We start from the raw sequence: 15,117 nt of genomic DNA, 5'->3' as shown, positions 1-15,117 counted from the left end.
AAGAGGAGAAGAATGGTGCGAGGGAAGAGGGAAGGCACACAGAAGGTTTGTGCAGAGAAGCACTGGGAGGGGTGAAGATGAAAAATAAAACAGTAGGCGTGAGGTTTGATTGAGCACCTGGTCTTCCCCTTTTGCATAAAATGGCTGATGAAAAAATGTGTTTTTATAGCAGCAAGGCCAGTCCTGGTGGCCGCCTCATCTCTACACCCCCCCCCCCCCCCCCCCCCTCCTCTCTCTCTCCTCCTTTCCCTCTCTCCTTTTCTTCCTGTCCATTGTCAAGCTGTCCTCAGGTTGGCTAAAAGGTTGATTACATCATCTGAATCTAATTAGCGAGGAGCAAAAACATCTGTATGTTTGTTTTTCTGTGTTGATTGGTCATTAATGCAAACAAGAAAACGGCCAGAAATCTCAAAATGCGAACACAGCCTTCTAAATCAATTTAATAATACACATCTCCGCTGAACTATTTGCCTATGGCGCCCTTGCGCATACTGTGTGTTTTGAGCTGTGAAGCCGGTTTGAGAATCAATCCTTTCCCTGATGAAATATAGCCAAGATGGCGCCTGACAGAGGCTTGATTGAGAAAAGTTCATGAACTGTTCCCTCACTGAGCACAGACTGACACGGATGGCTGATTGACAGATGAAACACAAAGACACATCTGAAAGACAGAGCGCCAACGTCCTCAAACCGGTACCCATCTCCTTCTCCTCTGCCCCCCTCCCTCCCTCTGCCTCACCCCGGCAGCCCCACCCCTTCAACTCGACTCCCCTTCTCCTCTCTCTCCATATGTCTATGAATCTGTCACTATGGCAACCTCACCCCAGGGGCAGAGGAGGAGGGGGTTGCCTTCGTTCAGACAAATAAGCATCGCAGGGCTCATTTATGATGGTTTGTTTAGGATTATAATACACTGATGAGAGGTCAAAATGTGTGTACTTGCACACATGTTTCGGACATAAAGAGTGTATGTGTCCGTTTAAGCCTATTCATGAAACTGTGTGCAGCATGGGGCCAAGCATATGTGCTAAAGCTGCAGTGTAAACATTTTGAAAAGGGGAAAAAAATTATTTATTTAGGCATTTTCATATCACACGCTCAAGTTTCATGAAATGCAAATTGAATAACGAAAATCTTGGCAGCAGGAAGAGGTTATTTAAAATAAAAAAATGCAATTTACCTTTAGGACACAAGCTGAAGCAAGCACATGCAGCATGCCAACACAAGACCGGTGCCATTAAATCAGTGGATTATATCAATGGCATCATTAGCATAGCTGGTCCCAGGTTATAGCTGACGTCTCAGCTGCAGTATCAGCAAACTCTGTAAAGGCTCATCCCATTGTTTCCCTTCACTTTATGCTTGTCGGCAACTTTTGAAAGGGCAGTCCAAACTAGTGAGTAAAAAGAGCTGCATGGGAGAGGTCAGAGACTCCACACAATCAGATATGTAGCCGGGCCACCTTGGTTGATTTTCCTGATGCTGCATGATGCCACGGGGAGATCCTGTATGCACTGTGCAGGACATAATTCTATCCCACACACAGCACCAGATGTCTCAGGAAACAGGGAATTTTCCTATGCAACAGACTTGCAACCTTGACACAGTTTCACCTCTGCATGCACCCCTTCTCACTCTTTCCTCCCTCTCCTCCCATCCTCATGATACCTTACATTGACTCAAAGCCCCCCCCCCCCTTCAAGAGCAAATTTCCCTTTGCAGCCAGAAGTGCTGAGTGCTGCTGTTTGCTTTGTACACAGAAATTCGCTGAGGCTGTAAGCTGTCCCCAAACATCTGCTCCCTGGAGTGGAGCAGGGAGAGGAGAGGCAAGGACTGGATTGGTGTGCATGTTGTTCACTGTAGCTCTGTCAGAATGTGTTATGTATGCATTTGTATGTGTGTGTGTGTGTGTGTGTGTGTGTGTCTGTGTGTGTTGTGTGTGTGTGTGTATGCATGCATGCGCGGGTGAGTGAACATTCATTCAAATAGGTGCTTTGTATCTTTTTGAGCGCTTTATTAGTAGCACCTCGGAAACAAAACACATATTTGTGTAATTGTGCACAGGGCATCCAAATATGCATATGCACACACACACACACACACACACACACACACACACACACACACACACACACACACACACACACACACACACACACACAGGTGCACTGCATTTCAACTTTCTTGATGCACAAATGTTTGATAGTCAAATATGTGAATGAGCCTGATCAAAAAGACTAATAGTGCATGAAAGTCTTTGCAAATGAAGAAAAGTCAGACGAGCAGAAAAAGTAAAAAGGGAGGAGAGCATTCAAATGATAATTACAACAACAACTGGGCTATCTATAAGTGCTTCACATAGAGTTAGAAAGAGCTTAACTTGATCAATTGATTTCATTCCCCTGAGCACCGGTGAGGATATTACATGCATATTATGCATTAAGTTAATTTTAGGTCAACTTAGCATTAATTACAATAAGCTCAGAAGGAGCCCACTTATATGTGTTAATTTAAAATGTAGTGTAAGATGTGCTGTAAGCCACATATGTTCTCTCATTGCTCATGCCATGCAGCGCTCCTCAGGAGGACTGGAACAGCTGCCCACATCAGCCAATAAAAGACAATACAGAAGACGGCAAATAGTCTCATTAATGATGGAAAAAATACATGTTTTGGTTTGATATCTCAATTGGAGAAAAAAAAAATACCAATAATGTTTGAGCTATTCTACTTTATTATAAATATGTTTGTTATTGATTCAAATGAATGAATAATTTTGGGATTAATTTCCTCATGAGGAATTATTGTTGTGCAAGAGGGAAAAGGGGGAAAAAAAGGTGAGGAAAATTCCAGCTTGTTCAGTGTCACCACTGTAACTACCTGTGGCAGTAATACATTTTCAGCTGAGTTATTTAGCTTTGATTTTCCTTCCATTCACCATGTGTTTGCTCGTGTACAAGCGCAGCACAGCTGTCAGTCTTGTGAACCAGCCGTACATCTTCAGGAAGGAATTACAGAAGAGCACAAATTCATCAGAGTAGAGTCACACTCAAATGCTTTAGAACTAAATGTCAGGTCTGAACAAACAATGCGCCTCGCCTTTCATCAATTGAGAGGCAAATGCTGAAGCTGCCACGGAATGAAATTAAAGTGATAGTTCACCCAAAATAAATCAACTCTTCTTTTCACCTTCACCTCATCCCTATAACTCACATTAAGCTTTTTCCCCTCCACACATTTTCTCTACTATTTTAAATTAGTGTGTATTTCTAAGTGAATCTATTATACAGTAGAAGCTGTGATGAAGTAAGTTTGGATTTTTTTTTTTTAACTCTGAGTGCACACCTGCTGCAAGCATCCTCTGTGCACATCATAACCTGTAACTTGAAGCCCTGTGGCAAAACATATTTGCACAAGATGATAAAAGAGTTTCTAATAAGGTCACACACTTCTCAGTAGGAACAGTGGACATGAAGGATCATTTTTATATTCACAAACTTTATCAGCACATTGTTTCATCATCATTGTCCACATCATCATCCTCGTATAACCTTCACAAGTGCACAGTGATTTGCATTAAAACAAGACGGACACATTTGATGGTTTTGTTAAACATTCCACTTTGTGCTGTTTTGTTTAGAGAATCCCGACCTTAATGGGGTGCATTTTGGTTAAATGCAAATTTAATATAAATTGGGCTCAACACATTTTGAGTCTAGCTTGCATGTAAAATCGTCCGTATCAATTTACAAATGAAACTTTTAAAAGCAGGAAGCTCCTTGGCTGACCTTTGAGTTTGAACTTTTATTCCTTTCAGTAAATATTAATGAGATGAACATTATATTAATGCCTAAATTATTTAAAAAAAATATTCCAGCAGATATTTATAAGCAGCCTGAATGTTATAAATAGTTGTTCTAAATTTTGTTTATACAGGCTCAGACATGGAATCATATTAAGTGCTCAGTTGTAACTTTAATTTTTCAACTTTGCTATTAAAAATAGCTCTGCAGTTTATTTCCAAAAACCTATTGGGTGAAAAGACTCTTTTATCCAGTTTATAAAGTGAGCCAGGAGCATATTTTTGGCTTATTAAAATAAGAGATAGGGCAAAAATTAGGTTAGCTCTAGGTGTAAAAGGAAAAAAAACGCATTATGTGGCCTGGTATGGAATTATAATATGAACAATTATCATATGGCCTAGTCGCCCCTCTATTCAGCTGGATGAAATATTATTGCGTGGACATGGAGAGCCACCACCAGAACAAAAGAGTTGTTGGAGAAAAAAAGAGAAAACGAAAGAAAGAAAAGCTGCAGACTTCGAGGTCACCCGAATTAATGGTGCATCTTTCTCTGTGCGAGCTGCTGACCGGGTCATCGTTGTCCCGAGGCAAGACAAAAGGTCAAGAGGTGAGGGGTGAACTCCGGTGTTAGTGCATACATTAAATTATTTTATTTACAGGCCAAATTCCAGTAAAGGACACCTGTTAAAACGGCCCTAATGAATTTATTATTATTATTTATTTCTAAGCTTTCATTTTAATTCCGTTGTCATTAACATCCGCAAACCTGCGCACATTCAGTGCAAACAGCGCTAATTGAAAGCCAAACAACAATATTCCCTCACATAGAGTTAGTGCGGCTGATGGGCTCATATCTTGATATTAACGTGACAGAAACGCATTGCGATAGCGGGAACATAACAGTGTTTAAGGGCCGAGTTTACAATCATTTACTTTCTATGAGATGAGATGTGAATGTGGAAGCTGCTGCTGGGGCCACACACACAATTTATTGGTTGATCTACAAAACAGCACAGACAGCGTTTTATTGTCTGCTCTCCCGCATGAGTGTTCAAGCTAAATTATCATTTTCTGATGCATGTATATGGAGGTAATAAAAGACGCAACAACTCCCGGTCGTGATGTTTCTACATTCCATTAACATGCAGTTACAGATGCATGCAAATGCTCCCAGATTTGTGCCTCAAATAGATGAATCACCACGGATCAATACTCTTAATACGAGCGCTCAATAAATCTATCAGTCAATTATGGCGTTTTAATCTTTCCGTGGAAGAAAAGCTTTAAACCGGGCAAAAATATTCAGCAATAAAGCAGCCTAATAATAATTATAATAATATTAATAATAATCTGCGAACATGTTAAAGATTTGTCTACAACAGGTGCATCTGACTTTTTCCTCAAACAGCTTTTAAAATAAATTAAAACATATATAAATATAAATAATGTTGCAACTTGAATTGATTGAGAAAGCAGTTGTTTGATATGTTGGAATAATTAATAAACATGGTAAAATTTATTTTTTGACAGTGCCAATAGAATAAACATTATTAAATGTAGACTTTCAATAAATAAATAAAAAAGTCAAACAATGGCAGACACGTGTCTTGTTGAATAAATATATTCAGGTAAAGTCAGTTCCTGGATAAATAGTACAAAATAAATAGTGTGCCACAGTTTCTATGGACAATTAATATAATTTTGTTTCCTTGTTTACATTGTGTAGATAGGCGCGCGATGCAATGCCTTGAATTTTAATATTCAAATCAGAGCGCCAGTCTGAAGCCGGGGGAGCATGATGAATTGTTTTGACCCGTTCTTGCATGAAGAAACTGCGATAAGCATCCATCGTGGTAAGCAAATAAAGCTGAAGCCTGATTGAAGCCGATGCAAACATCTGCAGGCGGGCGGGCCGCGTGCGTGTGTGCGCGGGTTCAGGAGTTCAGGTGTTGTGGAGAGGGCGGTCCAGGAGAGGGGCAGGTGTCCAAAGTGTCGGCATGTGAGTGTGGCGCCGCGGGGCCCGGGTCTACGAGCAGCCCGTCTCTCTGTAATTTCTTCTGCTTCATGCGTCTGTTCTGAAACCAAACCTTCACCTGCGTCTCGCTCAGCTGCAGGGCGCCGGCCACCTCCACGCGCCTGGCCCGCGTCAGGTACTTGTTGAAGTGGAACTCCTTCTCCAGCTCGGTCAGCTGCCTGGTGCTGAAGCTGGTCCTCGGGGCCCCGTTCACCGAGGGATGGCCATCCGTGCAGATGCTGCTGCTGCTGCTGCTGCTTCCAGCCTCTACAGCACCGAGGCCCGAGCCAACGAGACTGAACCCACAGGTCATGTGCATCCTGGCTGGGAGCAGAGAAAACAGTCGTCAGCAAGATCAATGAGGTTACTCACAAAAGAAGCACAAAAGCCCTCTGAATAAAATTATCCACGCCCTGATCCAGGAAATAAAATGAGGAATTATTCCAGAGTTGAAACTGGAATAATTTTTAATTTAAATATAATTTTTTAAAGTATTATAGCTTTATCTATACTCATAATTTGGATGATAATAAGGAATAAAAGTGGTTAAATAGTCACAGATTTGTTTAAAAAAATAAGTTAAACAAAAATTCAAGCATTTAAAAAAAAAAAAAAAAAAGATTTCCAAGACACTGATTTGTAGGGATTGGCTCGGAGCCAGTTTGTTGATTTAAAGTCTTCACCCGGGCATCCATTTTTCTGTCTGTGTAACACAGACGTATTTCACCGAGGTATCAACTTAGCAGTAGCCTGTAGGCACATTGTAAAATCTTTTGCTGCTGTCAAACAGGTGGATGGGGAATTGTGTTGTAATCTACGCGGACGTACTAGCAGAAACACCTGCACAGTATAATGCAATCTCATGCAACAACATCACAAAGAAAAGCCTGAGAAATGATTTGAATCGACACCTCTGAAGCATTTCACACTCATCCTGTGAAGTTGTTGCTTTTTAAAGTTCACCGGGGCAAAGTGTACACGGCTTTATATTGCAGATAAAAGTTGTCAGAGAAATGTTTGGCGATTCAAAACAACTTTGTATCGTTTACAGTCCATTAACTGTATTCATCAGAATCATTAATAATTTGCCTTTAGGCCTTTCTGTGTCAATGACAGTTTAACAGTTTACAAATCCTTTTCAAACACTGCATTAATGACAAATGTCTCCATTTTTTTCCTCTGAGGTTTCTGGGTCACACATTAAAGTATCATCTGTGCTACTTATGTGCAATGAATGACAGGAACCGCAGCTATATCTTGATTTTTCATCGCTGACATTGTGGCTAAGTCGTCAGTGTGTCTTTGCCTCTGAGAAAATGTGCTGCTGCTGCATAATGGAGTCAGTGTGCCAGGTGTAGAGCAATGCCTCCCACCACAATTCATAGGGAGGAAGGTTAACAGGCCTCTAGCCACTTGGAAAAGCATAGCAGATGGAAAGGTCAGTTATAGGATAAATGTCGACATCTGTGTTTTAAGAAAATGAATGTCAAGGTAACCGAGGCTGAGAATTAGAGGGCAGCGAGTATGAAGAACCAATACAAGAGGAACTGTACGTAATTAAGAACTTCAGCTTTCAGGAGTGCAAATCACATGCACATTCTGATTAATGGCTGCAAAGATAATAGAATTGATGCCGGCCAGAAGGCATAAAAGAATCAAACTAAATATTTGAGAAATGACTTGCATGCTTAAAAATAGCCAGCCAGCAAAGGGAATGGAAGGGGCCTTCCAAGCCAAGGAGAGGGAAGAAGAAAAGGGATAGATCGATACACATTGCCTCAGTCATCTGGGCATCCAGCCCACAGTAATTCAGGTGCTGTCAAAGCATAATTGAAGAATGACGCACTGGGAGTATATACACTGAGCCAGGAGATCAGGTTACTGCAGGTCTGTGGAGGCCTTTCAACATGGAAGAATACGCGAGACTTTGTTTTGTGCCAAATCCGATACAACCTCCAGAGGAAAGCATACTTTCACTAATGACTCTTTTACAAGTTACACAGTAGCGCTAATGAGTTACTCCTACAGATGATCCCCTTCAGAGAGATACAGAAAGAGGTTACAAAGATACTAACAGTATGGTGGAGAGACGTGTGTGTGTGGGCGGGTGTGAGCAAATGGCTTTCTCAAGTGCACGGATTTGGATCAGATGAGTGGCTAATGTGTTTTATGAATAAAATGACTCCTCGACCAGTGAAATGTGTTGGTGTCACCTTTTGCCTCCCTCACAGTGGCACCATCACAGAAAGGTTTACCCACTCAGCCACATCTAGATCTGGATGAGTGGTTAAAGCGAGAAAATATACATGCTACAACAGTGCGATATTTATGACAACATAAATGTGTTCCTGTCATATTTTAGCTTCTCATGAGAAAAAATTGTGCTTTCTGTATTATATAAGCCAATATATTTACTGGGTTAAATCAAATGTGTCGATGTCATGTTTTGCCTCCATCACACAAATGTTAAACCACTCGTCCAGATCTTGAAGTAGGTGCAACAAAAGCTAGGAATTGTAGTTTTGTGTTTGTTTGCAATATTTTTTGTTAAATCAAATATGTTGTTGGTGGCTTTCTACCCCAGCATTTATCAGAAATGAAGGCAAAGCTAATAAATAAACATGCAAGAAGGTTATCCAAAGCTAGAAATTGTAGCTTTGTGTTTGTTGCATGCTACAACATGTAATGTTCCTGTCATATTCTGCTTCTCTTACATTAGCATCATGGTAAAAATGTTTATCAAGGTGTGAAGATGCACATCATTACCCACAGACTGGACAGTTTTTGTCAGTTTGTGTTTTCTGCATTATATACATTGGTTAAATCAAATGTGTTGATGTCATCTTTTGCCTCTCTACCCCTGCCTTTATATGGCATTATGTTGTATGCACATTGTGCAAGAAAGTTACCAAAAGCTAGAAATACAGCCTTTGCAATATTTATGACAAATCCAAAGTGTTTATGTCACCTTTTGCTTCTCATACTTCATGAGAAAATATCTTCAAGGTGTGTAAATGCATATCACTGCCTGTTAATCTGAATTTTAAAGGTTTTCTTCATGGTCAGTTTGTGATTTCTGCATCAAATAACAGTGAAATATTTCAAGTAAAATCAAATGTGAATGAAGGCAATGCTGATCATGAATGAGTGTCAATGTTTCAATGCGTGTCACTCCCACTAATTTAAATTGGAACTTTTATTTGTCTTTAGTTTGTGCTTGCTATATCACAAAACATTAAAATATTCCAGGTCAAATAAAATATATTGTCATATTTTCTCTCCTTACTACTGCCTTAATCCAAAACTAGGTTTCAAAAACTGTGTGAAAGCTCATCGAACATGCAAGAAGTATGACCTTGTGTTTGTTGCACGTTACAACAGTGTTCGCAAATATGTTCATGTCATTATTTTACAGAAGCATATTAAGAAAAATATTTATCAGGCTGCATGGATGCACAACACTGTCCAGTAATCTAAACCTTAAAGTGTTTTTCAGTCAGTTTGTGCTTTCTGCATCACTGAAATATTCAAGATTAAATGTGTTCCTGTCATCTTTTACCTGCCTTTATTTAAAATTAGGTTTCACACACTGTGTGAATACACAATATGAATGCAACCAGATTTTTTTTGTGTTTGTTGCATGTTACAACATTGCAATATTCATGATATTTGCATTTAATTTCACTTTTGCTTCTCCTACAGCAGCATAATAAGTAAATTGTTTGCTACGGTGTGTCAATCACTGCACCACTAATGTGAATAATCTTTTTTTTTTTTGTCAATTTGTGCTTCCTGCATCATAGTAGTGAAATATTCCAGGTCAAATCAGAGTTGTGTCATAACCTTTTCCCTTCCTGCTCTTGAAGGCAATGCACATCATGAATATGCATGCAGGAAAGTCATCAAAAGCTAGAAATTGTAGTTTTGTGTTCAATGCTACAACCTGTAAGATTTATGACAAATCAAAGGTGTTTGTGTCACCTTTAACTTCTAATACAGCAGCATTGTAATAAAAAGCTTTGTGATGCACATCACAGCCCTCTAACATGAAATTTCAAGTTTTTTAAATTCAGTTTTATATGACACTGAAATATTCCAGGGCAAATCAAATGTGTTGTCTGCCTCTCTGTTTGTGCCTTCATCAGACACACACACACACACACACACACACACTGATAAATGATTATGCAAGAAGGCCCTCAAAAGCTAAAAATGGTAGTTTTGTACAGTCAAATCAAAAGTATTGTTGTTACTTTACTGACACTATTCAGCAGCAGCATGAGAAATAATGTGTAAAATCCAAATTATTTCACACATAAATGTGAATGTTGCTGCAGCTGTGTTTGCTGCAGAGGAGCTCGGGCCTTTTCACCACAAACAGCCTGGTGGTAATGACCAACCTGTATTTTTGGTCAGTGAACATTTGGGTCAGCAGCAGCTTCCAGCAGACACAGATTGTGCTGTGGGGAAAAGAAAAAAATGACTGGACCACCACTGCAGTAAATCTTCGCCTGCATGTGTAAAATTTATGAAAACCAACCCAAGTCCAGTGGCCAGTCAGTCAACTGACATTATTGATCAAATGAAGGATCTATATAAGATACTATCACTCTCATAAAAATTGAGGATTGATAGGCATTTTTCACATTAGTCGGCTATTGGTATTTTTTTAAAGCCTGTGATATGTATTCTTCTGTGGGCTCTGTGCCCAGGACTCATCAGTCAGGGAAATGATGATCTGTGACAGCAATTATGTTAAAAAGGTGGACACATGTAAAGGTGCTGCAAACTGAAATCAATACACAAGGGCTTTCATTACAAACAGACAACTAATCAATACTCAGGGAGCACTCCAGCTCACAACAGTAAGTTTTACTCAACTTCCTGTGAGTCTCGACAGCCAGTGGTCTGTTGCATTATTCAAAGCATACTGGTTAGTAAGGGCAGGGGTAAATAATTGATCATTTTCCGGGTTGAATATACAGTGAGGCTGAGCAGGCCTTTGGCTCTCCTCCACCGTCTTCTTGTGTGTGTGTGTGTGTGTGTGTGTGTGTGTGTGTGTGTGTGTGTGTGTGTGTGTGTGCGTGTGTGTGTGTACAGTCTGAATCCTGCTGAACAGGAGGTGGAGCGACAGTGTTACATTAACATGGAACCGTTAAGGAAATATAACAGTTCTCATATGCATATTCAAATAAACAGCCAGCACTGCCTTTCAAACGTTTTAAAAGTGGGAAATTATTTGTTTTTAATTCCGCGTTATTGTTCGTGACGGAGGGAATTGTGGACGGTGACGCACAAAACACGTCAGCTATTTTTCTCGTTTTTTTTCCAGCTCGAAAGAAAACTTCGGTCAAACTTTCCTCAACTATGAATCAAAGTTACACACATCTATCCTGCATAAATATATGTATCAAGGTTACTTTATCCCTCATGATAAAAACTTACCCGCCCGGTGCTGCTGGCTCCTCTTCACTCTCATCCACTCAAAAGTTTTTCTGCTTACATCCACATGAGCCGCGTTACAGTCCGAGCCAGCTGAACTCCCCGTGGCGACGTGAATCTCGGGGCCATTACGGGAGTAGATTTGAATTTTCTCTGTAAGTGACCCGAACCCAGATTGTAGCGTTTCGTTGTTGTTTGACGCGCAGTATCCGCGTCCTGGAGAGCCCTGCCCCTGCGCCCTGCACCGCCAGGGGACACGGGACGAGTGGGGGCAGGCCGGTGTCGAGAAGCCCTCGAGAGTCTCGCACTGTGGAGCTGCAGGAGGAGGAGGAGGAGGAGGGCTGTCCAAAGAGGTGCACAGAGTCAAACTGTTGGAGAGAGTTAAGTAGCGGGGATGCGGAGAATCAAATCCTGAGGCGACGTCTGCCTCCAGTTTTCCCTCCGCGTCACGAATGCTGCAGAGTTCATGATGAGTCGTGCCGTCCAGGTCCCGGTTTATGACCTCTTTTGCTCGGCAGCAGCCCGTGAACAGAGGGCTACTCTCCCCTTCGGCCGTTAACTCTTGATAGGAAGTCATTATCACCTCTCGCCCTGCATAATCATTGGACGGGGTTGCACTTCATGCCCGGCCTCTCATGCATCCAAGTAACGCATGGTCAGGCGGCTGGACGACCGCGGGGACATTCCTCAGAGGGGAAACAGCAGTCCCTGATTGATGGAGATGACGTGCCCTCCTGGTCTCGGCCAATAGCTGGACATCTCTGTCATCAGAGAGGACAACACTGATTAGTTAGGAGACTCACTTTAGGTCAACATTTAATGGAGCACAAAGAGTTGCACCATGCAGGCCACAGCTAACACTACAAAACATCCCTGAAAAGCATCATCAGGTCACACTGAGGGCCTTCACAGGCCCCTCACCTGTGCACACAGGTAGACTGTGACGTCACACGTGACATAGAGAAAAAGAGAAATATATGTCGGGTCAAACTCTGGTATTTTGATTATTTTTCACGACAACAATGTCTTCTTTTTCTCCTCTTCCAAAGCTAAATTAGCATCATATAGGCCTACATTGATGCAGCTAATGGATTATGCTAATGTTGTGGAGGCTTCTTGAAAACCCGAAGCCCTCTTTAGCAGAGGGCTTAGGTCATGTGAAAGGCACACTTAATGGGTTCAGAGGTCGTGACAGCTGGTATTTAGAAGTTCAGTGGCAGCATATTTGTAATTAGCCTCGAACAAATACAAGCAGAGCGGAGATCAAGAAGTTGTAGGACATGTTCATCCACAGGTTAAGATAGCTCCCCGGTCCCTCCGCCGGGTAAAATAGAGCGTCCAAAGATCAGTTTTAAGGACTGTGTTAGCTCTTTTTTTATATTCAATACATCTCTGTGTTAACCCAGTCATGAATCACCGTGTGATACTTGTCATGCATGTGTAAACAACGCTACATTATTCTATTCAAACTTAAGTGACATAAGCAAACAAAAAGCACTCCCAAACTTGGATCACAGGAGAGGGACACACCGAGCACAGCTCTGCACCTACACTGCCTATAAAACAACAATATGCAAATAATGCAACCGGCTCTGGTCCAACATATGCAAGAGCTCAGCAGCTTAGTGTTTCACCTCCAGTGCACAAGTGGAAATATCAATGAGCTTTTTTTTCACCACAAGTCTGGTGACCTACTTTCAAATAAACATATGTGTGTGTCCCTCAGTCTCCACATATATACATTAAAAAATACCCGGAATTAATAAAGCTAAGAATATTCTGATGGTGATGTCTAATTTCCAAACCGTTTCATTGTTTTGCTCTCAGTCTATAGTGAAAAGATTTTTCAATGAGTTTTTATTTAAGAAAGAAAGAAAACTCAATTTAATAATTAACCAGTTTTATTATTAGTCATATCAAATGTGATTGTGTTAGTCACTATACAAATTATCACTAGGGCCATGATTTTGAAGTAATAGGAATAAATACATGTATTTTTTATTATTATTTAGAATTCCTTTGACTTTTTGCCCCTTTATGTTCAGATCAAGAATAATAATAATAACAATAGTAATATTGATAATAATAATTTAATTATTATTAACCCTTATCTATTTAGATAAGGGTTTATAAGTATAAAATGCTTTAGAATATATTATATTATTCGAATGATTATTGCTATAAAACATTATAAATATATATGAGTGCATATAACTATAATTACACAGTGCTATAGGCAGATGATAATGCACTATAAGTGCGTTAATAATGCATTTTAAACATGGGCCATTGAAAGTCATAGCATGCAGGCGATTATTATTATTATTACTGGTATCTAATTATTATCATTATAGGTTGTTTTTTTCAGCCTCAGATATATATAATAAAAAAACAAGCACATTTAATATCAAGCTAAAGTTAAAACATCTGTTAGTGTTCTTATAGTTTTATTCGAACAATATCTTCTATGTCTTTTAAGTCTGCAGTAATTACAAAATAATTCAGCGTAATGAACAACTTCTAACTGCATTCTTACAGCACAGAAATATGGTCCCAGCTGTGGGAGTTAATGGGATTCTACAGGCAGCGATGTGCTGAATGACTGAGTGCAATATATCCCTTCTCTCCATGCATTTGCACGGCGCACTGATCCATCTTCATGTCAGCTCGGAGGTTACTCAGGGTTCACGCGCTAGCTTGTTTCTCTCCTCCACACTCAATAAATAAATCTCTGCAGCTTTCTGTTTACCGCCTGAATATAAATTTGTTTGCAGTCGATCGAAGACCTGTGCGGAGGTATTAGAAATTGTATTTCTGTAATGGCTTTCAGCAGAGGGAGGGGGAGGCGGGAAGAGGTTGCAGAGAGGGGAAAAGAAGGAGAAGAGAAAAAAAAAGGGGGAGAAAAAACAAAAAAACAGGTGTGAGCAATCTCTGCTTTCCCGTATGCAAACGAATTTTTTTGAAGCCTATTACAGCCCTCGGACGTATTCAAATTACATTTAAAACCAAGTAACCTTTTTATCATGTAGGACGAGAACAGCAATCCGTGTTTGTTCCCTAGAAGTGCCATATGTTTGATTAGCATATTTCAAGTGTTGTTCCACATCACTGCCCAGCACCTTTTATGCAACAGAAGTTATATTATCACATTTAGCACACACACAAAAACAAAAACATCTTTAGCTGAGGCTTCTTCCTCTGGACAGCTTGTATCCCCCTAAATTCTGCACAGAAATAAGAAAAATAATTTCACTATTTAGGTGAAATGGATCCAATTCTGAATTTCCCTCAAACCAAATTCTTCACAGAATCTCCACACATATGAATGTTCTGCCCTCAACCCTCCTCTAAAGAACTGAGGCCATCATGATCACTATTGTCTCTATTGTTTTGACTGGAGGTGAGGCAAACATGGCAGCACTTGGGTGGCTGTGTCAGGAGGCAGGAGGAGGGAGAGGATATTGACTGATGCTAATTTGTTTTGCGTCCATGCTCTGATGTGTGTCAATAGGCAGTGGAGGCCCTGGGATCAGCGCCACCGTGCTCGGATTACCTCCACGGTTTCAATTGAACCCTCATCTCTGCGCTGCTGACATGATGCTACTGGCCGCCATTGACACCAGACCCCTCGTCTGGCCCTCCGACGCTGTCAGGCCTCATTATGTGTCAGCTCTTGACCCTCACAAGACTGGGAATTAAGCAGCGCTGACAGACGACTGTCACCAGCAGCCAAGAGAGGTCACTGCCGTTAATGCAGTTCCAGGAGGGTGAAGATGACAGCCATCTTTGCCATGTTTATGGAGCTGCGGGCTCATCAGGGCGGCATCTTGATAGAGCTGTAATGTGGCAAAGAGAAAT

General features: G+C 40.8%; 1 protein-coding gene across 1 annotated transcript; it reads right to left on the bottom strand.

The window, feature by feature from the left end:
- Positions 1–4,609: 4,609 nt before the first annotated feature.
- hoxc1a (homeobox C1a) lies at positions 4,610–11,896 on the bottom strand. The gene is given in 2 exon segments (XM_059333583.1): positions 4,610–6,141; positions 11,263–11,896. Coding segments are annotated over 2 exon segments (1,038 nt in total). The 3' UTR covers positions 4,610–5,737.
- Positions 11,897–15,117: the final 3,221 nt, after the last annotated feature.

This window comes from Centropristis striata, chromosome 5 (assembly GCF_030273125.1).
Source record: "Centropristis striata isolate RG_2023a ecotype Rhode Island chromosome 5, C.striata_1.0, whole genome shotgun sequence".
In the NCBI taxonomy this organism is placed as follows: Eukaryota; Metazoa; Chordata; class Actinopteri; order Perciformes; family Serranidae; genus Centropristis; species Centropristis striata.
This window is presented reverse-complemented; position numbering and strand designations above follow the sequence as displayed.